General features: G+C 41.4%; 1 protein-coding gene across 1 annotated transcript in view; it reads right to left on the reverse strand.

The window, feature by feature from the left end:
• The window catches only part of LOC125462409 (uncharacterized), a 320,685-nt gene that overhangs the window by 211,267 nt on the left and 82,001 nt on the right, over positions 1–27,417 (reverse strand). Inside the window, exons 39-53 of the mRNA XM_059654215.1 lie at positions 27,162–27,256; positions 24,420–24,579; positions 24,112–24,139; positions 22,465–22,546; positions 19,747–19,914; positions 15,630–15,841; positions 14,877–14,971; positions 13,196–13,323; positions 9,969–10,124; positions 8,677–8,864; positions 7,746–7,831; positions 5,195–5,322; positions 2,745–2,900; positions 1,891–2,078; positions 118–203 (exon numbers count right to left, since the gene is read on the reverse strand). Coding sequence (XP_059510198.1) covers positions 118–203; positions 1,891–2,078; positions 2,745–2,900; positions 5,195–5,322; positions 7,746–7,831; positions 8,677–8,864; positions 9,969–10,124; positions 13,196–13,323; positions 14,877–14,971; positions 15,630–15,841; positions 19,747–19,914; positions 22,465–22,546; positions 24,112–24,139; positions 24,420–24,579; positions 27,162–27,256 — 1,956 coding nt within the window. The remainder of the gene's footprint in view (positions 1–117; positions 204–1,890; positions 2,079–2,744; positions 2,901–5,194; positions 5,323–7,745; positions 7,832–8,676; positions 8,865–9,968; positions 10,125–13,195; positions 13,324–14,876; positions 14,972–15,629; positions 15,842–19,746; positions 19,915–22,464; positions 22,547–24,111; positions 24,140–24,419; positions 24,580–27,161; positions 27,257–27,417) is intronic.

Below are 27,417 nucleotides of genomic sequence, written 5' to 3' on the forward strand. Positions count from 1 at the left end.
GACATTAAAGAAAAAATCCTTGAAAGAGTTATGTATCATGTTTTGAAAAGCCATTAAACTACAAGTGGCACAAACCACTGAGCAAGAACAGTTATCATTATTAATGTGTTTTATTACCTCTAGCATTTTCCAATAATTTTCTATATATGAATTCTTGATCGCTCTTACTCAGCAGATCTTTGACATAGCTCAACACTGAGACACTGTAGAATATAAACAGAAATACACAATGTAAGTGTAAGTTAACAAGCAAAACTGGAAATTGAAATTGTTCTCAGTTATATTTCTAAGAAACATGTTGTCAAGTTGGTGAGTAATTTAATTCTTTAGATACCTGTTGACCAATTAACTCTTAATTTGTGAACTAATCAAACCAGCATATAATGAAATTTCAGGTGAAGGTCTGTTCAAAAATTAGTATGAAGAATGCCTCAGCCACACACAAATCCACTGTAAACAAGTCTGAATTCTCTAAACCATACCATTAGATGTTCAAGGAGAAGATTCCTAGCTCTTTCCCAGGACAACTGTGGACAGATAGCTTATACAATGCTAGTCATTTCCTAATAACAAATAAAAATTGTGCACACACTGATTCATTACAAAACTAAATATTAGATATTCTCTCACACTGAAATTTCCTTTCCTAACTAATATCTCCTCATTAGAATTGTGAAAATCCAGCGAACACTTCTAACATGGTGCAGAATCACTCAATGTGTTACTGTCTTGTCAATATCATCCAGCGTTTTGGAGTCACTTATTAAAACTGTAGTCTCAGCAGACCACAGAGCTACTCTATCATCAGACAGAAATGATTGGTGATGGTTTAACCTGACGGCCACCACACCCAGGTAAGGGGAGAGAGGTTTAGGAGAGTCCTTAATGGAAACCTCAGCTGGTGTGGGAATTAAACCCACACTGTTGCATAGCCTAATCATCCAGCCACTGAACTAAACCAACCCCCATACTAAAACTGTATCCCTTGTACCTGCACTGGAGTAATGGTGTTGAAAAGAACATGTTATTGAATTCTACAGGGCACATTCTGAAAGGCTGTTGAAAATTTGGCAACATATGAATTAAGACTTTATTTAAAACCCTACAGGAACAAGAGAGGTGACTGTCACACAGTGCAAACCCTGTACCCTTGACTTCTGCAGTGTTCTACTGCTTAGCAATCCTCAGACGAACACAATCTGCAACTCCACACATTGTTCTCCCCTTTAAAGGTACCTCCTACGTCACCGTCATTTAATCTGCCAGTATTCATTATCACTCCTGTCTATTTATCATACATTGACCTTGATGAGAAAACACGATTCTGGTACAAGATTCATCTATTTGCCCCGATTCACTCCTCACCTTCTGACCCTGGCTGACTTTAGCTTCCAAAGGTACAGGGTCAACTGATCATTTTTGATGCAGCTGTTACATTCAACGTTGACAGGCTATTTGAGAGATTGACTCATTCATTGATGACGATGATGATGATGATGATGAGACATTCAATTTTGATATGCATAATGTCATTAAGAAATAAATGGAAATATTTTTGCTTCAATAGATAAAATACAATATACAATAGATAAACAGCATCGTTGAGTAGTAAACATGAAAATGCTAATAGTGTTGAAACCAACAATGTACTTCAATCGTCAGACTTGAATATGAGTAACTTCCTACCATGCATATGTGAAAACGTGAAAAAGCTTAGTAGAGATATGACATAAGTTTTGTGAATACTATCACAAATATGTAGGGTCTGATTCCGATACAGGAATGCAACAAGGGTATTCTTGTAGTGTATGCTGATCGTGTGAAACTTTGACCCGAACAACAAATTGCATTAAATTATAAAGATTTCATTTCAACTTAAAAATAACTTACATTTTTCTGTTAAGGGCACATGGGATGTTCACAGAAAACTTGAAATTCAAAACTATTTCGACGATCGATGGCAAAGATGGAAGTAGTGTTTCATTGATCCATTCCTTCACATCTATTTCACTGAGTCCAGAGAGGCTTTTTTTAATTTCAGACTGTACACCATCTAAGATAGCAATTAAGGTCTCAGTCTGTGAAAAAGGAAAAGACAGTTTTATTGTACAGCAAATGTTACAATTCTGCCATGACTCCCTCAAAGTGCCACATGCATTCTTTCTCCTCATTAGATTAATAAGTGAAGATTGGTTTTCCACAATAGGAAACTCAGACTAAGTATTTGTTACAGGCCAGTTTAGGTATTAGAAGGGTTGAAGCTACATTATCCTGGTTCTGAGAGTCAATTTTAACCATTTTGCCCCACTCACCATTGCTGAGTCCCCTTAACAGGGTGTGACTTCACTGCGCAGTGGAGAAAACAGCTTAGAAAACCACATGGATAAGTAGGTGCAAAGTCAGTTTTGACAAGACAGTAAACAGTTGGAAAAATGACACTTGAAGTCAGGTCTTCTTGGGCTGCCCCAAATTTCAACCAGCTGCGGGGACTGTGTATCTGAAGTGGGTCAAGAATAACAAGATTCCACAATTCTTGAGTCTCCTGCAAAAACTTTCACTTGTTTGTCTACAGGCAACAGATGAATGCCTTTGCCATCCCTTTAATAAGGCACTTAGGCCTCCCAAGCACTATATGCCCAATATGCTCAGATCCGGTAGAATGGAAATAATTTTATAATTATATAATATTAATATGTTACAATTGATCTGCGATTTCAACATTAAAAATTACACCTCCAGCTTACATTTGGCATTTTGGTGATGAACTCTTCTATTAGTAACTTCAGATCCTGGATGGAGTGGATGTGGATTAAGATATTGGTCAAGGTCTCAAAGTCATCAATGAATCCAGGCTTAGTCAGTAAATCAGCCAATTCACTGGCATTAATGTTATCCAACACCTGTAAAACATAATGAGGACATTTTCACCTTAAGTGTTCAACAGATGAAAGTTGAGTCACTTCTGGGACAAATACCGTTACTTGTTTAACAAGATTTCACATGCAAAATATGAATTTTTCAAAGGCAAAAGTAGACCAAATGTTCATGGGACACAATTTCACTCAGCCTCTCTGCAAGAGCAGTACATTATAGAAGTCAGAATCATGTTGAGTAGCTCACTGCATCATGCCAGGTCACCAACTTTTGGACATAGATCAAGAAAAATCCATTCCATGCACTGCACATCAGGCAAAGTGGGCCTTGAACATGAGATCAAACACAACATATTACACTTCAATGTCAAATTCCAATGCTATACACAGTTTTGTACTGGCTAGCAATATTGGTGAGATTAGAGGATTAATAACAGAGGTGAACTCAGAACTGCAAATCACTGGATCACCAGGCATTTTGCTGTCTGGTTTACCACGAATGAGCCTACCAATCGCAACTTGTTCACAAGTTGCTTTATGATGTCCTGGATGCTTTAGTCAGTTTTATTGTTGTTTTGTCTGTTTGGAGCTGGGAGGATGAAGAGCAGCAACAGAAACCCCCATTAGCTGTGCTTCTCTTAATAAAATGCAGAGAACGATTCCAATATACAGGGGCCGTCAAAGTGATCAAGTATCATCTTCATGGTCCTCACCAAAGCAGCAATGCAGGAGGTCACATTTCTCCAACAGGCTGGTGCAGACGGCAACGACCTTAATATTTATTTCTCTGTTTTCCTGATCTCTCTCTCCAGATATCTCTCTCTCTCTCTCATTTACATAACATGCAACAGCAAAACACTGCTGTTACAGAAAAACTGATGTATAACCAATAAGAGTTAATTTACTTCGGGTCTGTCAACTTCTTCTGGGAAAGAGACTGAGTTAATGCTTCAGGTCTTTGACCCCACATACCTCTTTCTCTTCCCCAGCAGCTGGCATTCCATTGTTCCTTTGGATAATCGTGTCTGAGGTCCACGATATCATTCTATCATTCTGATATCGAAGATGGCAGTGGGATAGGTAGTCTGAGCCCGGGGCTTGCCTGCTCCCATTGGCTTCCTTTCTCTTTTTTTTCTTTAGCTCTTTCTTTTTTTGTTTTCTTTTCTCTTCATTTACTTTTCTTTTATGTCTGGAGAGTGAGAAGTGAAGAGGGAGGCCTCCAGTGGCACCAGGAATGGCAGCAATATGAGGATCGGCTCCACCCCAGCCCAGGGTCTCGTGGCAAGTGAGGAACAGGTCCTGGGCTGACAGCGCAGCCTAGACTTGCAGTCCAGGCCAAAGGTCTGGGTCCATGGCTCCAGGCTTGGGTGCCTGAAGAAGTAGAAGCAGCAGCCTCAGTGCAGTTTGCGGTCTTGTCCCGGTGTGGCGGTCTTTTTCGTCTTTGGCATCTGGGTATTCTAGTGGCCCAGCAGGCAGTCTTGGCCCAACATGGCAGGCTTCTGTTGACTGAGGCTTCAGGCCCACTGTTCCAGCAAGGCAGAACTGTGGGCCGGAAGTGGCAGCCTCCTCATGGAAGTGGCAGTCTCACCCTGGATGCGTCTTCAGCATATTCCATTGTTCCTAAATCAACTTTCCCTGAGAACAAGAGCCGCTAACTGAACTGTGATGAACTTTGTCTTAGTTTTTTTTAAATTATGATGCATGACTCCTGTCATTCATGTGGGTGCAGTGGTGACTCATAAAATGTCTCACTGTATTCTTCATGTAAAAGTACTGGTGACAATAAATTTCTTTTCCTATTTCTACCCTGAACAATATGAGGATTATTAAAAAGACAAGTAGGACCACTGATATATCAAGGGTTGGCACCAATTCTAGAAAACATATACTTTCGCAAACATCTTTTTTTCGGGCAGGCAATACGGAGTGGTTCCAGAGCAATAAAAAAACAAAAGAATGTATTGTGAATATGTTGCCTAGCAGAGTGGTGTTTTGAAAGCAGTGAATAACAAAAGAGCCCATGAAGATGTTACATTAATGCTGGCCAGATGCATATTTGACAAAGGAGCAAAGGTCACACAGGGTGCAACAGGTTTAACGGGGGGTGGGGTAATAGGGAGGCAGGGGAAAGGAGAAAAAAGTCAATACATAATTACTCATGGGGGTCACACCAAAAGCCAACATGGTTTGCCTTCCTTCCAAAGGCAGATTCAGGGCCAGTAGCCATAGGCGGCTACGTCCTACTCATTGTAAGGACTGGGGGCAAAAAGACAGACACCCAGATTCACCTAAATTCTTAAGAAAAATAATTTTATTCTTACCTCATTTAAACCGTCAATAGGAATAAATGAAAATGCATCCTTCAGAGTTACAAAATCGGAGAATGCTTGGAAATAGTTCCTCAAGTAACGGACAAAACTGCCATTTTGATAACAATGAAGAGGGAACGCTGGGAAGAAAACAGAAAATACTAGTATTCAAGCGTCGCAGTCACACCATACATTTGTCCCAGCACGCTGTGATGTGATGGCCAGAGGCTCAGCTAACTTGTGGGGGTGCTACACAAGCTGTGGCTATGCATTGACTCCTGCTGGGGCAGTAAGGTCCCACTGCTGCTTCTTGCTTGCATGTGCAGCATTCACATCGCCTGATGAGCGATGCCAAGTGACATTGCTGTTGGCCCTTCTACTGGACCTTCCCAGACCCTGCTCCTATCAATGTTCTTAATTGGGATGGGACTCCCAGAACTGGATGTTATTCTATCATGGCCAACCATAGGTTCTTGATGCAGAAACAGTCTACCTCAGGATTAGAATCCAAAATACAGCATATAGTGTAGGACTGTAGACACAAGCAGACCAGGTTAGGTAAAGATGACTGGTCCCCTTCATATTGGGCAGCTTGCATTTGATTCAGAAAATCAACATTAATTGCAATTTTTTTTTGGAAAATGTGTAACAGATAAATATTTTGTTGGTAAATCTCAAAAGTTGGAGATAGATGGTATGACCTTATATAAAAACAATCTTTTAGTTTTAAGATTCTCATACTGTCTGCATTTCTGCAATCCTGTCAAGAAAACTGATGAATAACTAAACATCTCATTAGGAAAGGGTGTCCAGCACATCAATGGAAAATACCAGGCTTAAGCATTGGTATCTCTCAGCAGCCGCTACATTAGAGTCTTCTCTACATCGGTGAATCAAAGCGTAGACTGAGTGACTGCTTCGCAGAACATCTAAGTTCTGCTCACAAAATAGCCCCTGAACTACCTGTTGTCACTTTAACACACCACCCTGTTGCTTGGCCAACATCTCTGTCTCTGGTTTGTTGCAGTGTTCCAGCGAAGCTCAACACAATCTGGAAGAATAACCCCTCATTTTCCATTTGGGTACCCTGCAGACCTCCAGACTCAGTTTAGAGCTCGATGACAAACTCTCCCACGTGCAGCCCTTTACCCTATGCACAAGGCCATGTTATCACATAGCCTGCCATTGCACACTACCTATTGTTAGTCACTAACAGTGCCCATTAACAGCTCTTCACCCTCCCAGCCAGATGTAGGACTCGTTTGTCTATCCAACTGCTCTTCTCTCTCTTCGGGTTCTGTCATTTACTCCCTACCCCATCCCTCTCCCTATTTTCTGCACACAAACCGATGTTTTCCCAGCTACCATCAGTTCTGAGGAAGGGTCACCAGACCTGAAATATTGAGACTGACCAAACCCAGCCTGACCAGCAGAGTTGAAAATAGATCACAGATTTCCATTTTACCTGACATTAAACACACATAAATAAACACATGGAAAACCTGAAATCGTGCAACAGGGATGGCTTTCACTTTTGCCATTTAGGCACTGAACTCCCTAGATACCCAGTACAATAGCAAAGCAGTTACGTTACGAGATGACTGAATCAGAGGCCTGGATCTTTGCACCAATCGTGTGAGTTCAAATCCTATCACCATGCCTCAGGGATTTTAATTCAGTTTTGTTTGCTTCTTGTTTTAGATTGGAGGAGGTGGGGGCAGCACAGTGGCTCAGTGGTTAGCACTGCAGCCTCACAGTACATAGGGTTCAATTCCACCCTCGGGCAACTGTCTGAGTGGAGTTTGCACATTCTCCCCATGTCTGCATGGGTTTCTTCCAGATGCTCTGGTTTCCTCTCACCGTCCAAAGATGTGCAGGTTAGATGGATTGGCCATGCTAAATTGCTCATAGTACTCGGGGATGTTAGAGTTGCCAGATATTCCCATCTTCTGTGATTGGTGGAAAAAAAACTAATAATAGACAAAAAAGTATGAACTATTTATGTCCTTCTGAGGCACAGTGGAGCTAAACATGAGAGAATGAGTACAGACCTGTAATTTTCAGAAGTAGTTTTGGAACATGTTAGAGGTGTCTTAAGTCATAAGGCATTTTGAAAAACAAACAGAAATCACAGAATCCCTCCAGTGCAAAGGCCATTCAGCCCATTGAGTCAGTACTGACCCTCCAAAGAGTATCCCACCCAGTCCTAGTGTACCCCAATCACCCAATCCCCATAATCTCACATTAACTATGAGTAATCAGACAATTTAAAAGAGACAATCCACCTAACCTGCACACCTCTGAACCGTGGAAGGAAACCGGAGCACTCAGAGGAAACCCACACAAACGTGGGGAGAATGTGTAAACTCCACACACACTGTCACCCAAGGCTGGAATTGAACCTGGGTCCCTGGTGCTGTGGGGCAGCAGAGCCAGCCAGAAATGGATTTGCCACATTGTAGGACAGGAAAACAAAGATGGTACAGGGGCAAAAACACATCAGTTGGAAGATCAGATACCTGTCATGAAGTGATTAAGGAGAAGGTTTTGTTCATATAATTACCTTTGGCATAATTTAACAAGTTATCGTAAATAATTTCTTGATCATACTCGCTCAGCTGCTGTTTGAAAAAACTCAATGCCATGTTACTGTGGAAAACAAACAGATGCATCAGATACACAAATCACGAGAATTAACAATGTCCCCAAGTATTTAGGAACTAAAATTATTGTCAGAGGTATTCTGAGAAGTGCCTTCCTGTTTGTGTGTGACTTGCTTATATGATTTTTCACTTATTTCATAAAGGATAACAATAAATGCAGCGTGGCTAGTGGTATTCACTATCAAAGAGCAAATCTAAGAAAATGCACACATTCAACCACCTTTCAGAAAATTGCATGTTATATATTATGTGTCAAACCAGAAAAAAACTTTTTCATAATTAGTAACTCCCATAATAGGGGTGTACAAACTCATCATACATTCCTGTTGGATGTGAAAACCTTCGCCCCCCTCGCCCCCCATCAATACTGTGTCAACACCACGCAACAACTCACATCTCACTAGCTGAGAACATGAAAGTTTAACCTGCTGGTGTTAGGTAATCTGAATGTTCAGGGGTTGTGCGCGTGACTTTGAGCCATAAGATACTCATTACAGTACTTGTTTCTTTCAGCCTTTCTTAAATTAAAACAAGACTTTCTTTTAAAACCACGTCAATTCAGCTGGTTAGTAGGAACAATCAACTGAGGGACTGACTGATGATTAAAAACTTAATTGCGTTGCATATTGGGCATTAGGTAAAGTTCAGGAACATACTCGTTCATTGTGTTCAATCCTAAAAATGCTGTGAATATTGTGTTTGTGGATCACAACAGTCCCGCGGGTACTTCAATTCGACAAGTAGTTATAATGACTGGACAGTGGTCAAGTGACTTCAGACTATTTACATTTGAATGGGGTCAGCAAGATAGAATAGTAAAAAAATGCTTACATCTTTTCCAAAGCTAAGCATGGAATTTCGAGGCTGTTATTGGATCCGAAAACGATGCTAGTGATCTCAGGCAGAGATGGAATCAATACATTGTTAATCCATTCCTTCACATTTAGATCATCAACTCCAGACAGGATTCTGGAAAACTCAAGCTCCAACCCCTTAATGACAATCATTAAAACATCGCTCTGAAAAAGGAAACAATCGTGCTAAAATTAAACATGCAAACCTTTAGGTAACAAATTCCTTCAGCTTGCATCATGACATTTTTCTGTCAACTAGAGCTATGAGGCCAGATCACGTTTTCCAAACAGGAAACTAGACCTGAGCAATTGCTACAAACACGTTTGCGAAGGGTCTGACGTTATCATTCTGTGATTCTGACCCTCCAATTTAAGTTGTACCTATCTACTCCAAATCCACTGCGGGGGAGTCCGTATCAGAATGCAGTCTTACTATGAGTGCTACAGATAACTAGCCCCATACAAAGTACAAGAGTTTGGAGGTGATGTTGAACTGGTACAAGGCACTTGTTAGATGCCAACTGGAGTACTGCGTACAGCTGTGGTTGGCACATTACAGGAAAGATGTGAACGCACTGGAGAGAGTGCAGAAACAAATTACAAGAATGGTCCCCAGGTTGAGAAACTTCAGCTTTCAGAATAGGCTGAAGATTTTGGGACTATCCTTGGAGAGAAAACTGAGAGGAGATTTGAGTAGTGAGAGTATGGAACTCACTGCCGAAAATGTAATAGCGGCAATTCAAAAAAAACATTTGAGGGTGGCATTGGATGATTATTTGGATAGAAATGGCATGTCGTGAGATGGGTGGTAAGGCAGGACATTGGCACTAGTTAATAGAAGCAGCACAGGCATAATGGGCCAAATGGCCTCCTTTTACACTGTAATAATTCTGTGTTCCTGTGATTTAGTTACCACTTAAATTATGACATAAAACATTGAGGAGGCCCAATGCTGTGACCAGTTTCAAGAGCGAAGGGCAATACATGGATGAAAGATTGAACCTTGCAGCTGGTTATTATCAGCCGGTTGTGGATCCGAAATGGTGAAAATAACAATTCTTTACACCCGCTGAACCATCTACTTATTTTAATCTGCAAGCAACAGATCCATTTGCTTGTTTATCCGCCTGTAAATGAAGCAGCCAGACTTCAGATAAATGGCACTGCAGAACATTGGGAAACTGCTCTGCTGTCATTTTGAGAGACCATTACAGCTAATATGCATTTCTAACAGTGTTCTAAAAAGCACAGGTAACATTTATAGCTCACATTTTGTGCTTCAATGATGAATTGATCAATAAGTGCAGCCAGGTTCTTGCTGGGTTGGATGTGGACTAAGATATTGATCAGTATTTTGTTGTCATTAATGAATTCAGGACTGCTCAGCACCTGAGCCAATTCTCTGGGATCGATGTTATTCACCAACTGTAAAAACACAATAAAACCATATTATAATATTTTATAAATACCTGAAAGCAGACTGGGTGAAACATATGGCTGTTAAAGAGACAAAAACTAAACACTTAATGAGCCTCATTGGCTATTCATCACAAATCAATATAAAAAGTGTGGGGGCATTCCTTAGAAAGAAATCAGGAAGGCAAAGAGGAATATCGAATATCATTGGCAGATCAGTCGGCACAACATCGTGGGCTGAAAGGCCTGTTCTGTGCTGTACTGTTCTATGTTCTATAAGATTAAGAATAATCCAAACTGGTTCTACAAATACATTAAGATTAAGAGGGTAACTAGAGGGAGGATAGTCCGTTTAAAGATCACAGAGGTCATCTTTGTGTTGAACCCCAGGAGATGGAAGAGATACTAAATTAATATTCCATGTCAGTTTTTACTGTGGAGAAAGAAATGGAGTCTAGAGAATTCAGGGAAGTAAATATTGAAGTTTTTAAAACAGTTCACACTTGAGGAAGTCCATGAGATCTTAGAGAATAAATAGGTGGATAAATCTCCAGGATCTGATCGAAGAAAAGAAACATTGCCTGAATCATTTGAATATCAACGTCATCCAGAAAACGGAAGCTCTTGGCGAAATCTCACTGCAAACCAAAAAGCTCATTTAATGTCAAGCAGAATCATTGTCTTCCATTCATTTTTCATCATTTTCCCATAAAGGTCTTCTCTTTAAAGAAAGTCAGTTACTCCTATGAGGTTCTCCCCTTGTGGCCTGCTTGGAAATGAATGGGGATAGGGACTGTCATGCTGATTATGGGAGGAATACTGACGCTAGCCAAGCTGCAGCCAACAGGACAGCGCATGCAAGCAGCTGGCAGAGCTCAGTCATGACCCAATGGAGGTGGAAGTTAGACCGTTGAGGGAAATGAAACCAGAAGGAAAATCTTTTTTGTGTTGCAGTGGTTGCAACTCTTTCCCACCAGGGTGAGACCAGAATGTTGCTCTGCGAAGAAAACTAAATTCTCTGCTCAGCTGATTCTTCCTTTGCCAATGCGGTGCGATCTCGAGGGGCAATCTCATGCTTTCAATGGCAAAGACACTCAGGAAATGCTGAGATTTGCATTCTCCTGTTCCTCAGGTTCCAGACAGCTTCATTCTGATTTCCGCTTCAATGTTTATCAAAGATGTGCCTTCTGTGTGCTTTACTCAAATTAATAATCCTCTACATAGCTCTATTATAAAACTGTTGCAAGCACTCCGAAAGGTTTTTGCGTACTATTTTTCTTAAATAGGTACAGAATCTCTGAAATCGTTTATGGATCAACTCCAGGAAAGTCAATTAAAAGGATCGCATAATTTTGTTATAATTTCACCGATGAAGAATCAGTGCTATGATAGCTTGTGATCTCAAATAAACCTGTTGGACTATAACCTGACGTCATGTGATTTCTAAGCTTGTCCATCCCAGTCCAACAACAGCACCTCCAGATCATAATTTTAACAACAAACTATAATTAATAGAATTTTGTGACTTTTTTTTAATGGTGTGAACGTTTATTCTAGAGGTAGTGTTCCTAATTGAGTCAGACAGGAGATAGTAGGAACTGCAGATACTGGAGAATCCGAGATAACAAAGTATAGAGCTGGATGAACACAGCAGGCCAAGCAGCATCAGAGGAACAGGAAAGCTGACATTTCAGGCCTAGACCCATCTTCAGAAATGGGGGAGGGGAAGGGGGTTCTGAAATAAAGAGAGAGAGGGGGAGGCAGATTGAAGATGGATAAAAGGTCAAGGGGGCAGGATGAGCCCACTATCAAAGACGTTTTTCCCTCACCACCCTTATCTGCTTTCTGGAGGGACCACTCTCTCCGTGACTCCGTTAGCCACTCCACACTCCCCTCCAGCCCCACCACCCCTGACACTTTCCCCTGCAACCGCAGGAAGTGCTACACCTGCCCCTACACCTCCCCCCTCACCCACATCCCAGGCCCCAAGAAGAATTTCCACACCATGTAGATGTTCACCTGCACACCTGTTAATGCCGTATACTGCATCCACTGTTCCCATTGTGGCTTCCTCTACATCAGGGAAACCAAGCAGAGGCTTCGGAACAGCTTTACGGAACACCTACACTCGCTTTGCACTAAACAACTGCACCTCCCAATCACGAACAATTTCAAATTCCCCTCCCACTCCTTAGACGACATGTCCATCCTGGACCTCCTGCAGTGCCACAACGATGCTACCCGAAGGTTGCAGGAACAGCAACTCCCATTCTGTTTGGGAACTCTGCAGCCCAACGATATCAATATGGACTTCACAAGCTTCAAGATCTCCCCTCTGCCTACCACATCCCAAAACCAGCCCAGCTCGTCCCCACCTCCCTAACCTGTTCTTCCTCCCACCAATCCGCTCCTCCCACCTCAAGCCCCACACCCATCTCCTACCTACCAGCCTCATCCCATCCCCTTGACCTGTCCATCCTCCCTGAACTGACCTATCCCCTCCCTAACTCCCCACCCACACTCACCTTTACTGGCTCCATCCCCGCCTCTATGACCTGTCTGTCTCCTCTCCACCTATCTTCTCCTCTATCCATTTTCTACCTGCCTCCCCCTCTCTCCCTATTTATCAGAATCCCTTTCCCCTCCCTCATTTCTGAAGAAGGGTCGAGGCCCAGAACGTCAGCTTTCCTGCTCCTCTGATGCTGCTTGGCCTGCTGTGTTCGTCCAGCTCTTCACCTTGTTATCTCTGAGTCAAACAGGGATCTGGTTTCCAAATACTGACACAGAGGCAAGAGATCTGGCTTAGAATTCCAGCTGTAATCATATTCAGCTCATGAAATAGTGTTATGGGACACTCACGGGACATTGAAAGACATGGAAAACAGATTTTTTTTTCAGTTTGTAGAGCGGCGACCAAATTCAGAAAGACAAACACTGGAATGTGAACACAAGCATGGTGAAAATTGCCAAATTATTATGCTGGCTATAGGTAGATCAATGAACAAATGTTGATCTGGAATAATTAATCGACAGTTATATCCACCGGATTTACACAACAGAAATCTTTTTGTTGTTATTACCTCAGCTACGTGGTCAGGAGGAACCAGCATAAATACATCCTTCAGAGTTATAAAGCCGGAGAACTTCTGGACTGACCTCTTCAGGAATTGAATAAAACTGTTGCTTTTGTAACAATTAAGAGAAAATGCTGTGAAGAGCAGAAAGTATTCAGTTACTTTTCAATTGTCCTTCTTGAGCAAACAAGAATAACTTGTCTTGAATATCTGAAAGCCAAACTAAACAGGTACAGCTATTCATTATCCAATTACTAAATTCCTAGCAAATGATGACACAATAGTTAAAATAGGCTGAAGCAAGAGACAAGATTTTCTGTTTCATGTTTCCTCTTGAGGGGTATTTCATTTTGGTAAAACAAACAGGTGTAGGACATACACAATTAATGGTAGGGCCTTGGGTAATGTCGTAAAACAAAAGGACCTTGGGGTTCAGGTACATAAAATCAAAGTTTTGGTGATTATTTCAGCTAATTTAGTGCTTCAATGCTATTTATTAAATTTTATTCTTCTTGACTGGGGTTCATCCTAAACTATCTTAAAGGACGTTCTGATTGAAACACATAAAACAGGATTTACCCTAATGTGGAGAGGCAGCTAACACAATTTATCAGACTGATCACCAGCAGGGAGATACCCAACCCTCTACCACCTTAACGATTAAATTCCAGGTGAGTTCTGACTGGATTTTCTGACTATATTTTCCAGTCAGTCCTAAGGTTCCCAAACTAACGGGTGCCAGGTAGCTGCATTCCAGATGCCCCACTAATTAAGTGGTCAATAAATGTCCTCGACATCACCATATGGTGCGTTCCCAGGAGGTGGCAGCTCTCTGGACTATTAACTGGAGTGAAACAGGTACAGAAATTGCTGGAGAAACTCAGGTATGGTAGCATCTGCAAAAAGAAAAGAGAATTAACATTTTGAGTCTGGTAGCATTCCTCTTTCCTGCCTTTATTAAACAGACTAGCTGCCATCTGCCCCATTTTACGTGTGACTTGGGGCAAAGGTGGGATTGTCACTGAAACTCTCCAACCCTCTTTTCTGTGATTCCACCCCTCCTTCTCTCCCTTAAATTACTACCAGCAGGCTTTTGCCAGTGTAACAGCCCTGCTACTTAGCGTGTCAGACAGCCTCCAGTCTGCCTGCATCGTCAGGCATGGTAAGGCACCACTATCCAGGAAGCACTGCAAAGGAGAATCTGCCAGACGAGCATTTAATTTAGTAGCCTCTCTCATTGGTGCTGGAGAGGTGTGGCCCGCTCATAATGATGTCCATCCCTACACTTCCGCTCAGCAATAAACAATTCCTGGCCCCAGTGTGGGACCGGGGACACAGTGGAATGTAACACTGAAGACCTTTTTTCTGAAGGAGTGTCATTAGGTTCAAAATGTTAATGTCTGTTTTCTTTCCACAGATGCTACGAGTTTTGCTGAGTTTCTCCTTCAGTTTTGTTCCTGGAGACAGAATGGGTAAAATGGTGTCCTTCTGAGCTGTAGATTTGCAACGTTAATAATATTCTTCAAAATTCTTCTTACATGAGGACCAGAGGACCGAGGCCAGTCTGTTTAATATTGAACATACTCGTCCTGTGTCTTATACAGCAGAAGCTTTTCAAAATAATGGCAGGTTTGGCTAACAATTATTTTCACCACACTGTCTAAACACAGTTGGCATTCCTGCTCACCTGTGGTGTTGAGGAAGTTAAGAACCCACTCTTGCAGTACCGTCATTCTCGTGTCCGGTGGCATTTCCCTAAGACCATAACCGAGTCCTTTTACGCTGACACAGGAAAGAAATATTTGATTAGATGTCAAATCTACAGAAATCCTAAATCCTTGTACAGAAACAGGGATGGACATTTCAAAGGGCTGCATAACCCTATTTGAAAACTCATTAAATTTCAGTTACTGAACCATGTTCCATTTTAGAGCAAAAAAGGTCAAATTTTTCAGCAGTAGGTTGCATATCAACATCCTGCATTTCAGAAGTTTCTTTTGAAAGAGGTAAATGACAGACACCTCAGGGTCCTTTCTTACTGAGTGGAGTTTCTCTTATACACATACATTTCACATTGTCAGATGAGGCAATAATCATTGAACTAACACAAACATTCTAAACAATGGTACTTATTTGAATGCCCTCAGAACAGCATTCTAAAATGAAATTAGGCAGAACTTGATTTCAATTTACAACACCAAGTGTTTAGAGTGATTTATTGATTGACAAATCCCCAGCATTTGAAAAGGTCCTCTAAACCATTCCAATGTTTGGGGTCTGAGTTCATATTTACAAAAAATGATCTGAATGACCAAGTATTAAAACAAAATACTAGTTATATTGTAGGTGACTTAGTGATAAGTTAAAACATTATGATACAGTTGTTCCTCCCATTGACTATACAATGATGGATTTTTGCAATAGAGAAGTGTACACTCACACAGCTTGGTAACCATCACAGGTAATGTTCCTCATCAGAAGGCGGTTCAGCACTGACTGAGAAATGCCAGCAATGAAAGGCCTGAATCTCTCCTGGAACCATTTCCTCAGGAAATCTGGGTCGGTTAAATTTTCGTTGGTCTTCACAATCTCCCACAGAGCATTCACGAACGTGATCTTTGTCATCAAAGGAATCGATGATGTGTTCAGCATCTGAAACAAGCAATGACGTGTTCAAATTCCGAGTCAAGGAAATTCTTTAAAGATTTCAAAACTGATGAGTTTTTCTTCTCATCAGAAGCAATTTGTTTCACTAACATAAGCATTCAAGGAAGCTGTGCCCTGTGATCAACAACAATAACTCGTAGTTAACTTTAGAAAAGTATCCCAAGGCACTTTCCAAAGCTTTAGAAGCTGAGCCAAAGCAGGAGGTATTTAGGTAGTGACAAAGACTCACTTATGCTGGGAAGCAGGGTCCCCTGGCTCCAGAATGGTGAAGCCTGAAATAATTTGTATACTGAGTCTTTGGCCTTGTTTCGATGTAGCCAGCAAACCTGACACAGAAGTGTACATCAAGATCATGAAAGTGTGTGTATGGGCAGGTGCATGTGTGTATGCGTTTGTTTGTCTCTGTATGCATGTATGTGTCTGTGTGAATATACATGCATGTGTCTGTGAACAAGTGTGTGTCTGTGTACAAGCATGTGTATAAGTGTGCACGCATGTGAGTGCATGTGTATGTGTGCACATATGGGCGTGCCTGTGTGCATGTGTGTGCGCATGTGAGAGAGAGACAGTGAGTGCAAGCCAGAGGCTGAATGGGTTTCTTAAATAGTGGAGGGTGGGATAGGGAGCAGACTGGGATAGGGAGAAGGCTGTTCTCATGTAACCCATCATCTAATACCAAAACCTCACATCTAAGAGAAAATCGCAAGGGACAATTAACATCAAGAGTTAAGTTCTATAATATCCTTTAAGGAAGGAAATCTGTCAGCCTTATGTGATTTGGACTAAATGTGACTCCATGCCCACAGCACTTAACTACCCTCTGGGCAATTAGGGACGGGTAATAAATGCGAGCATTACCACTGGCACCAATATCACAGTACAATTTTTTAAAAAGTTGATGGCATAAATAGAAATAAATGAATATTGCTTGATAGCAATTACCGAGACATGTTTGCAAAGAGACGAGGACTGCAAACTCAGTATTCAAGAGTATTCAATGTTCCAAAAAAATGGGTGAAAAGGAGACGGAAGCAGGATAGTGGTATTAATGAAGGAAAGTCTCAGTGTGATGGTGGGTACTGATACAAGTGCAATTGATCATGATGTGGAATTAGTTTGGGTGGAAATCAGGAATAGCAAGAGCAAGAAATCACAGGTGTAAGCTGTCCACAGACCCTGAAGTGTAGCTTCAATGTAGAACAAAATATAAATCAAAGAAATAATGGTGCCACTTGAGAAAAGCACTACAAATCTCATGGATGATTTTAATCTGTGTACATATCAAATGAGCAAACAGAAGATGAAAGATGAATTTGTGGAATGCATCAGGGATTATTTACGGAGATAGTAGGAACTGCTGATGCTGGAGAATCTGAAATAACAAGGTGTAGAGTTGAATGAACACAGCAGGCCAAGCAGCATCAGAGGAGCAGGAAAGCTGGCGTTTCGGGTCTTGACCCTTCTTCAGAAAAAATTGTACTTATTATTTATTTTTCATGCAATAAACACTGGAACAGATTATTTTAAATCCAGTAGTGTGCAATGAAACAGGATAAGTAAGAGATCCTCATATTTAAGGATCCATTAGGAGGCAATGATCACAACATGGTGCAACTTGAAATTCAGTTGCGGGAAAGAAAGACAGTTCTCAAACCAATGTCCTCATCTTACATAAGGACAGTAACGGAGGTGTGGGGAAAGAGTTGTACAAAGCAGGCCAGAAGAATAGGCTCATAGGAAAGTCAGTAGATGAGCAGAGAGAGATATTTTGAAAGAGAGTTCATAATATCCAGCAAAAAAAAAATCATCTGGTCAACAGAATGGCTTTGATGAACAGAACGAACAATGGCAGTGAACGAGAGTATCCAATCAAAACCTATTGAATACTAATTGTTGAAAACTAGTGGCAGGCCTGGGGTTTGGGGTGACTCAAGAGCCAGCAAAAAGGGAGAAAACTGGTTCTAAATGTAAATTGGCAAGAAATGTGAAAACAAACAGCAAGAGCTTCCAGGGGTATATGACAAGAAAGTAGCTGACATGAGAGTGGGGCTCTTGAAGGATTAACACTCTGCGATCCTTACAGTCGCTGGCTCTCTCTGACACATATTGGTTCCAAAGTCATCATTTTGGGAAGACTGACATAATTCTCATTAAAACTTTCATAAAAATAGACCAACACCCATGTATAACTACTTTGGAATCCAAATTCTTAAAAGGCATTTATTTACCGTATTATTTATTTATAAAATCACCTTTCATCGCATAACTTTTAATATTTCTTGCATTTTCTCTGGAAATTCATGAGTGTAAATTACAGCTTACAAGTTTACTTGATGTATATGATTATTCTGCCTATTGGTGTAAAAATGCATGTTTATACCACATATATTAATAGATTCCCCATTTTACAACTAATACGTTTAAGTTCACATTGGACATTGGCCTCAAGCTTTCAGCTCAGAGATATGTGTTTAGGGTTATATTCACCTGACACATCATGAGCACATGTAATGTTTGGTACATTCCCAGCATGCAGGCTGTGTTGCCAAGATGTCTAGGAGTTTAAAATATGTCCAAACAGAGCAGACCATACCATGGTGACAAATAATCATGATTCCTTCAATGCAAATTTCATACTTAAGGTATTCATGTGTTCTTTGGTTTTTTTGAAGCTTCGAAAGCACACTTAACCTGCCACAAGCTATACTATATACAACAACTTTCCTTATGCAAGCGTATCTGTCATTTTTAATGCTACAACCAATTCTTTGGAGCACACTGGTTAATGATAAAGCTCCTTGTTTATTATTTTATTCTGATCAGCAATATGCTTAGTTTGGTTAGTGGGGAGTGTTAAAACTCTGCAGTATAATGAAATATCATTGACTAGTAGTCATTACTTTGGATGCAACATGAAAAGGTGATGGGTGCACTCTGTATTTAACAGCATGCATTTAACACATTGCTTTACAGAGCTCGCAAGGTTAGAGTGCAGTAAACTTATGAAACTGCTGTTTATTCAGGGTCACGATTTATAGACAAACAATACATATTTTCCCTTTTGGGTAGTTAAAAATCTGAATGTCTGAGGGGGTGGCAGAGGCAGACTCATCTTGGTTTCAAAACAGAACTGAATTATCATCAGAAGGGGAAAAAAAAATTGCAGGGCCAGGCATAAGAGTGTTGAATTGCTGCTGCAGAGGCTGGTCCAGATACAACTAGCCCAAAGGCTTCCTTCTGGGTCACATAATTCTACCTTCTACTTACTACAGCAGCACATTTCAGCAGCAAACTCAGGAATAATACTAACTACAAAATCAGAAATTGCTGGAAAGACGTACGGCTGCACCTGTGAAGAGAAATCAGAGTTAACATTTCAGGTTGAGTGACCCTTCCTCAGAACTCTATTACATTAACTCCGATTTCTCTCCACAGATGCTGCCAGACCTGCTGAGCTTTTCCAGCAATTTCTGTTTTTGGTTCTGATTTACAGCATCCGCAGTTCCTTTGGTTTTTATAATACTAACTACACTTAGATATGTCATTTGCGCATACATAAAAATGATTAAATAGACTATTCAATCCCACTGAGCCTGCTCTGCCATTCAATTAGATCACAGTGTACCTGTATCTTAATTCCAATTACCACTGCCACCCCCCCCGCCCCCCCCCGCAATTAACCATAAGTATTGAAACTCTTATCTAAAAACTAAAAAAAAGTCTTGAAAGTCCTAATTGTTCCAGAACATGTAGCTTCTTAGGTGAGGGAGTTGAAACATAACTGTTAACCTTTGTGCCCATTCTTACGCTTTACAGTTCCATATTCTGTAATCAAATCTTCAATCCTCGAGGGATTAGAGGTCAAGTTCATGCAAGCAAATATTTTTTACCCTGTTGTTGAACTTTTCCAGTGCTTCATTCCTTGTGGTTTCCTCAAATTTCTGAAGGAAAACAGTCAGTGCCGTTTCATCGGAGGTATTCAGAACCATTGGGCCAGTGAAGCAGTCAAATATAGAAGATAAACCTTCGCTGTTTATACGTGCCCTCAGTAGATCAGTCTGCAATGAAATTGGATTTGAGAATTATGATGGATTCAGGCATTAGACAAAACACTATTAATCTAGTACATCACAAAAACAAAATTCTCTAATGGATCCAGCAGTGACTACAAGTGACTGCAATAGTTCAAGGACTTAGCTCACTACCTTCTTTCTGGCAATAAGGGCTTTGATAATCAGGCAGAGCCAATCCCATGATCGAATTTTGTTTTTAAAAAAAAACCATTCCCAAGTAAACATGTTTAAGAAGTACTGCTTTATCTACGCTCATTGAACCTTCTATTTTCCTCTCAAAATAACAGTCCTCATTGTCAGAATTCAGTGAATTCTTGAAATCTGAGCATGTTCCAGAATGTAAATTCACCATAAATTCACTGGGGTCGTAAGTCTTTGCCACATTCAAAGCCTTTCCACCCTAAGTCTAACAGGCTCATAGCAATAGGGCCATAGACTAGACGGATACCCAGCTACAATGATTCCTGAAATTGCCTGGTGTTTCCTATGGCCTTTGTTCAGCTTAAACATGATGACTTGTGCTGATGACAATGGATCAAGGAGAAACTTCAATCCCAGCCATTTTTCAGCTCCAAATCTCTGCGAGGTATGGGAAATACTGGGTAGGTCGTCTGCCAATTAAAATGATAAGTGAAGGGATGCATTGCAGAGCACGAGGATGGAATTGTAACCTAACCCCAAAAGGTGAATGGCAACTTGCACCCTTTCAAAAGGATGTTGAAAAGATCCACCTTTGCTTTCTTTCAAGTGAGGATTAGCATTTTCCATCTTAAAACTGATGGCAATGGGCCGATCTTCCAACTCTTGTAATGTTGGAAACCAGTACTGCTAACATATTGTAAATATTAGTTTCTGTCAGAATTATATGGGATATCATGGCTAGATTCATTGTCAACAAGAACCCACTCTTATATCAGTGATAATGGGAACTGCAGATGCTGGAGAATCCAAGATAACAAAATGTGAGGCTGGATGAACACAGCAGGCCCAGCAGCATCTCAGGAGCTGGGCCTGCTGTGTTCATCCAGCCTCACATTTTATTATCAAGAACCCACTCTTATTGTGTTATCCTACTTATCTTTTAGTAAATCAAACATTCATACTAATAGCATATTAATAGTACATTAATGGAGATTAGCAGCGTCCTACAATCTATAGAAAGGGTCATCAATTCAACAGGTTTACTGCAATGATACTATGGCTTTAAGAGATGTGCGTTACCACGTTTTTTTTACAACAGAAAGATTGAGACAGACGTTGAAAACAGACTGCTCAAAGGCAACAAAGTAAACAGCTTGTGGTTGTTGGGTTTTTTTTAAAGTTGGAACGACAGAAGCAGCCTGAATACGTGGTATCAAGCTCCCACAGAAACAGGATTTCTAGTCGTGGCTTTCTCCAGTTGCTGGGATCTTCAAGCCCGATGTGGAAGCTCTTAATCCTCTCTCTCTCACAACCGAAAGCTGCCGTTCTCTTCCTGCTTCTCAAATTGCATGTGAGACAATCCATTTTACTGAAGTTGCCTTTGCCAAGGATGTGTTTCTCTATTACTATATTAGAATAGTTAAATCGTAATACTTTATGTATATAATATTTTCCAAGGTTTTAGAGCAGATTTGTAGCTTGGGTTGTGGATGTTGTGGTTGGTTGGTTCACCGAGTTAGTTCATCGTTCCGCAGCCATTTCATTATCCTGCTGGGTAACACCATCAGTGCAGCCTCCAGGGAAGGGCTGTTGCGTTTTCCCGTCTGGTATTTAACAGTGCTTCATTGGAGGCTGCACTGATGATGTTACCCAGTGGGGTAATGAAATGTCTGTGGAAAAACAACGAAGCAGCTCAGCAAGCCAACCAACCACAATGTATATTATTTTGTTAAACAATTCAATAGAGTTACAATTAAGCCAATTCTTTTATTTTTATTTTGTTTGTATTTTACTTAGTGTATGAATAAAATGTGTTTTGTTTCAAGCCTGGCAGTTTGACTGATTGAATTTTATCCACAACATATCGCCTTACACTTACACTTGAAAATAGGAAACAGTTAGGGTCTAGGCTACCTTGTTAATATATTTTGAGGGAGATTGGTCTGGTCCATAACACATACTAAAAATGAAACAGGGCCTTACGTTTCAAAGTCAGGCCAGCATTCAGACCGTAAGTCATTGCATCAAAAGTCAACAGATCATTTATTGGACTTAATCTTATAGAAACTGTTGATCATGCTCAAGAACAAACTTTTGAGATGGGAACAAATTATTTTGGAAATTTTCTTTAATTTGGACATATACACACAATGGGTAAGATTGAGACTATGTTTTGCTGTCAGTAAAGTTTATGAATGACTGCATGACAGCTCACACTGCCTTTTTGCGTGCATTATTTTTAAGCACTGTTAACCCACTAATAAAACAGCCTGATTCAAAAAATAAAACAAAGGACAATGGAATGAACCTTCAAGCACTTGCATCCTTCACAAATCGAAATACATATTCAGATGCTACATTTCCAACTGAATTCTGAATTATGACACACCTTACCTGAGAACATGCATATTCTGCAATGTTAAAGTTGCAGATTTCGTTCTGGTTAACATCATTCAGGAAACTATTAACAGCCGAACTGTAAGGAGGAAATTAAAAGGATAAATTGGGACACTTTTTAAAAATACTTTTACCTCAAAGTAAAAATTCTGAGCATCTCAGTATTAGAATTTTAAGTGAAATGCAGGGACTTCTATCTCTAAACACTTATTTGCAATTTCCGCTCTTTAGGAGAGAGAGTTCCCTGTAGAGACTTGAAGACAAATGATATTAAGCTCTAGTTCCAGTGACAGAGCTTTGCTTGATTAGAGCATAGATCATGGCACATCTGAATAGTGGTGTTCTCAAACTGCAAGTGATTAAATTACATGCAAATGTTGCACAACTATTACTTTAATTACATTCACAACGACAATGTTTCAAGTATAGTTTTATTGGTATAATTGGACAACTGCATGGACTGTTGTATAGTGTTGACGAAGTTGGCTTATGACAGCAAACAAAATGTTTTCATTTTGAATCAATATCAGTCATTAAGGACCAAAACAGAGATTGCTGAAAAAGCTCAGCAGGTCTGGCAGCATCTGCGGAGAGAAATCAGAGTTAATATTTCGGGTCCAGTGACCCTTCCCCTCAGCTGATAGTAGCTAGGAAAATGTTGGTTCATATGCAGAAGATGAGTTCAGGGGAGGGGGTAAGGAGTAAACAATAGGTAGGGATAGAACCTAAAGAGACAGAAGGACAGTTAGACAGGCAAAGGAGTGGATAACAATCTGGCCAGGAGGGTGAACAGCTATTAATGGGGATTGTTAGTGACTAACGACACGTTGTGTGTAATAGCAGACTATGTGATAACAAGGCCTTGTGTGAGGGGTTTGGGGTAAGGACTGGGAGAGCTCAAGCCCTAAAGTTATGGAACTTGATATTGAGTCCAGAACAGCGCAAGGTCCCCCCAGACAGAAAATGAAGTGCTGTTCTTCCAGCTTGCGCTCAGCTTCACTACAGCACAGAAGCAAGCCTGAGACAGGGATGATGGCCAGGGAACAAGGCGGCGCGTTAAAGTCGCAGGCAACTGGAAGCTCAGGGGTTTTTTTTTGCAGATAGAACGTAGATGTTCTGCGAAGCAGGCACCCAGCCTATGGTTCATTTTGCCAATGTAGAGGAGACCACATTGTGAGCAGCAAATGCAGTGGACTAAATTGTGTGAATTGCAGGTAAAGTGCTCCTTCACCCGGAAGGTGTGTGTGGGGCCCTGGATAGTGAGGAGGAAGGAAATAAACAGACAGGTGTGATACCTTCTGTAGTTGCAGGCTTTGATCATTAAGGACATGTTAGTAGCTTTTGCTGGCACTCAGGTTACCCTAATATTTTGGTAGCCTCTTTGTTGAAAATGAATATGTTCTCTCAATTTAAGCCCACAGGCTGAGTGTGAACACTCCACAACGTGTGACCAAACTCTGCCAGCACAATAGCAGCCCACTTTTATAAAGGTGCATAAAAATTGGTGAATATTTAGAAACTTAATTTTGACCAAATTTGTCAAATAGATTATATCCCAAAAATCTTCTCAATAAGAATCACTAACAAATGCATTGGCAGTGAGATCATTATCTTCAAAGTAACGTGAATCGTTTTAGTCTTTACCTGTCTTTGCCAGCACAAAATATTGACTCTAAAATATAAAAGAAAACAGAAATGAGTTACATATTCTTATGATGCTGGAATAAGCTGGCAAGAACAAGGTACAAAACTAAACAAATGCATTTAAGCTAGAAATTATGATTATTAGATTATTTAAGAAGTGGATTTAGGAAAAGATAATAATCATGAAGGAAAATGCAGTGGTGTAATTCAAAATAACTTAGAGACCAAACATTCACTAATTATTATGGGTTGTGATCCCACAGAAAATATGTCTGCAGTACTTCACTTTCTTTAAGCAACGCACATACCTAGAGTAGGATCTGGAATTCCTCCAGTCAAACCCAGTTTACGGACTTCAGACTGAAAGTGTGAGTTCACCCAAACCATCACCACAGTTTCATTGGCTCCACTTTGAAGAGCTTGAACAGTATATCCAAGTAAGTCGATCAGATTCTGGGCACTTAAGTTCTGAAATGAGACAATTAAACACGTGATAAATAAACATGTATGAGTGCACGCCTCATGAAAATCAGTTTTACATAACGCTGAGGAAAACTGATGATATATAACCATATGAAAAAAGCGAGATTGTCATTTCAGACTGATCATTGTAATTTCAGCAAATAGATTCACAGGAATAAAATGTGGCTTTGATGCAAATAATAGAGAATGGGAACGTTTAATGTGACTTCTCCTCTGACAACTGAATCACATTTACAAAAATGTCATTAACATCAGTTCCAAGTGCCAATTTTACACCATCTAGAGAATCTCCAAACGTGTGTACGGCATAATTTTCTTCACATGCATTTTATTGGCATCTTCCAGAAAAAGCATAGTTGCTCCTGACTGGTAACATCAAACTACCCAACCAGTAGAAATCAAATAGATGGGCAATTAAAGTGCCTCGAGATAATTTTTCTCTGGAACTTCCAACATTGTCTCTTTTCCAATTTTATCCCACTCGCCTTTCGAACTCCCTTCCTAATAACACGATCAGACTTCAAAGTGGGTAACCATGGGTACCCGCATGGGCCAAGCTTTGCCTGCCTCTTTGTAGGTTACGTGGAACAGTCCCTCTTCCGCACCTACAGTGGCCCTGAACCCCACCTCTTCCTCCCTTACATTGATGACTGTATCGGCACCGCCTCGTGCTCCCACAAGGAGCTCGAACAGCTCATCCACTTCACCAACACCTTCCACCCCAACCTCAAGTTCACCTGGACCATCTCCAACACATCGCTCACCTTCCTGGGCCTTTCTGTCTCCATCTCAGGCAACCAGCTAGAAACCAATGTCCATTTCAAGCCCACAGACTCTCACAACTACCTAGAATACACCTCCTCCCACCCAACGTCCTGCAAAAATGCCATCCCCTATTCCCAATTCCTTTGCCTCTGCCCTGTCTGCGCCCAGGATGAGGCATTCCACTCCCGTACATCCTAGATGTCCTCGTTCTTCAAGGACCGCAACATCCCACCCCGCACAGTGGTCGAGAACGTCCTCGACTGTATCTCCCGCATTTCTCGCAACTCATCCCTCACACCCCGCCCCCGCAATAACGGCCAAAAGAGAATCCCCCTCGTCCTCACATACCACCCCACCAACCTCCGGATACAACGCATCATCCTCCGACACTTCCGCTGTCTACAATCCGACCCCACCACCAAAGACATTTTTCCATCCCCACCCTTGTCTGCCTTCCAGAGAGACCACTCTCTCCGGGACTCCCTTGTCCGCTCCACACTCCCCTCCAACCCCACCACACCCGGCACTTTCCCCTGTAACTTCAGGAAGTGCTACACTTGCCCCCACACCTCCTTCCTCACTTCCGTCCCAGGCCCCAAGATGACTTTTCACATCACCTGCACATCTGCCAATGAGGTACACTGCATCCGCTGTACCCGTTGTGGCTTCCTCTACATTGGGGAAAACAAGCGGAGGCTTGGGGACCGCTTTGCAGAACACCTATGCTCGGTTCGCAATAAACAACTGCACCTCCCAGTTGCAAACCATTTCAATTCCCCCTCCCATTCCTTAGATGATATGTCCATCCTGGGCCTCCTGCAGTGCCACAATGATGCCACTGAAGGTTGCAGGAACAGCACCTCATATTCCGCTTGGGAACCCTGCAGCCCAATGGTATCAATGTGGATTCCACAAGCTTCAAAATCTCCCCTCCTCCTACTACATCCCAAAACCAGCCCAGCTCGTCCCCACCTCCCCAGCCTGTTCTTCCTCTCACCTATCTCCTCCTCGCACCTCAAGCCGCACCTCCATTTCTTACCTACTAACCTCATCCTGCCCCCTTGACCTGTCCATCCTCCCCGGACTGACCAATCCCTTCCCTACCTCCCCACCTATACTCTCCTCTCCACCTAACTTCTCCTCTATCCATCTTCAGTCTGCCTCCCCCTCTATCCCTATTTATTTCAGAACTCTCTTCCCACCCCCCCCATTTCTGAAGAAAGGTCTAGGCCCGAAACGTCAGCTTTTGTGCTCCTAAGATACTGCTTGGCCTGCTGTGTTCATCCAGCCCCACACCTTGTTAACGCTATCAGATTGCCAACACTCCAAAAACTACGGCCATTCAAGGAGAGAGCTCAACGCTAATTAGGAATGAGCAGTAAATGCCGGCCTGGCCAGCGACACTCAGATCCCATCAATGAATTTTAAAAAGGAGAGTCCCAATCATGTTAATGGTGCTCAACCGTAGTTATATTTAAGGCAAGAGGAGAGCAGGATGCAGAGGCTTTACCATTCAGTCAATCTGACAGCAGACGAGGATCAAATCTGGAAGAGGTTAGGAAAGGTGTTGATCTTTCCTCGGGCTCCCCCACCAAGCTAGTTTCTAGAACATTCCAGCATCTCAGTCCCATCACCTAGCTGTGGTGATTATTAGTCACTTCCCCCCCCCAATCCAACAGAGTGGTTGAGTCAGATAGAGATTTAATTAATCCACACACTTTCCCATTAAAAAAAAACTTGCTGGTAGTTAAAATACTTGTCAAAACTACCTCAGCAATCAAAACTTAATCAGCAAAGTATACCTTCACTTCCTCAGGATTCAGGCTTATGAAGGTTGCAAAATCCATGTTTACTGAGTTATTTGCAAGCATCTCAAGATCACCCTGTGGGATACCACCTTAAATAAAAGAAATACCATTCGTAAGAATATCGGAATGTAAGATAAGCTGGAGAAAGCTATTCAACCTCTTGAGCCTGCTCTGCCACGCATACAATGATGGCTGATCTGATTGTGACCTCAGTTCCACTCCCTAACCCTTGCCGACTGAAAATCTGACT

This window comes from Stegostoma tigrinum, chromosome 23 (genome assembly GCF_030684315.1).
Source record: "Stegostoma tigrinum isolate sSteTig4 chromosome 23, sSteTig4.hap1, whole genome shotgun sequence".
NCBI lineage: Eukaryota > Metazoa > Chordata > Chondrichthyes > Orectolobiformes > Stegostomatidae > Stegostoma > Stegostoma tigrinum.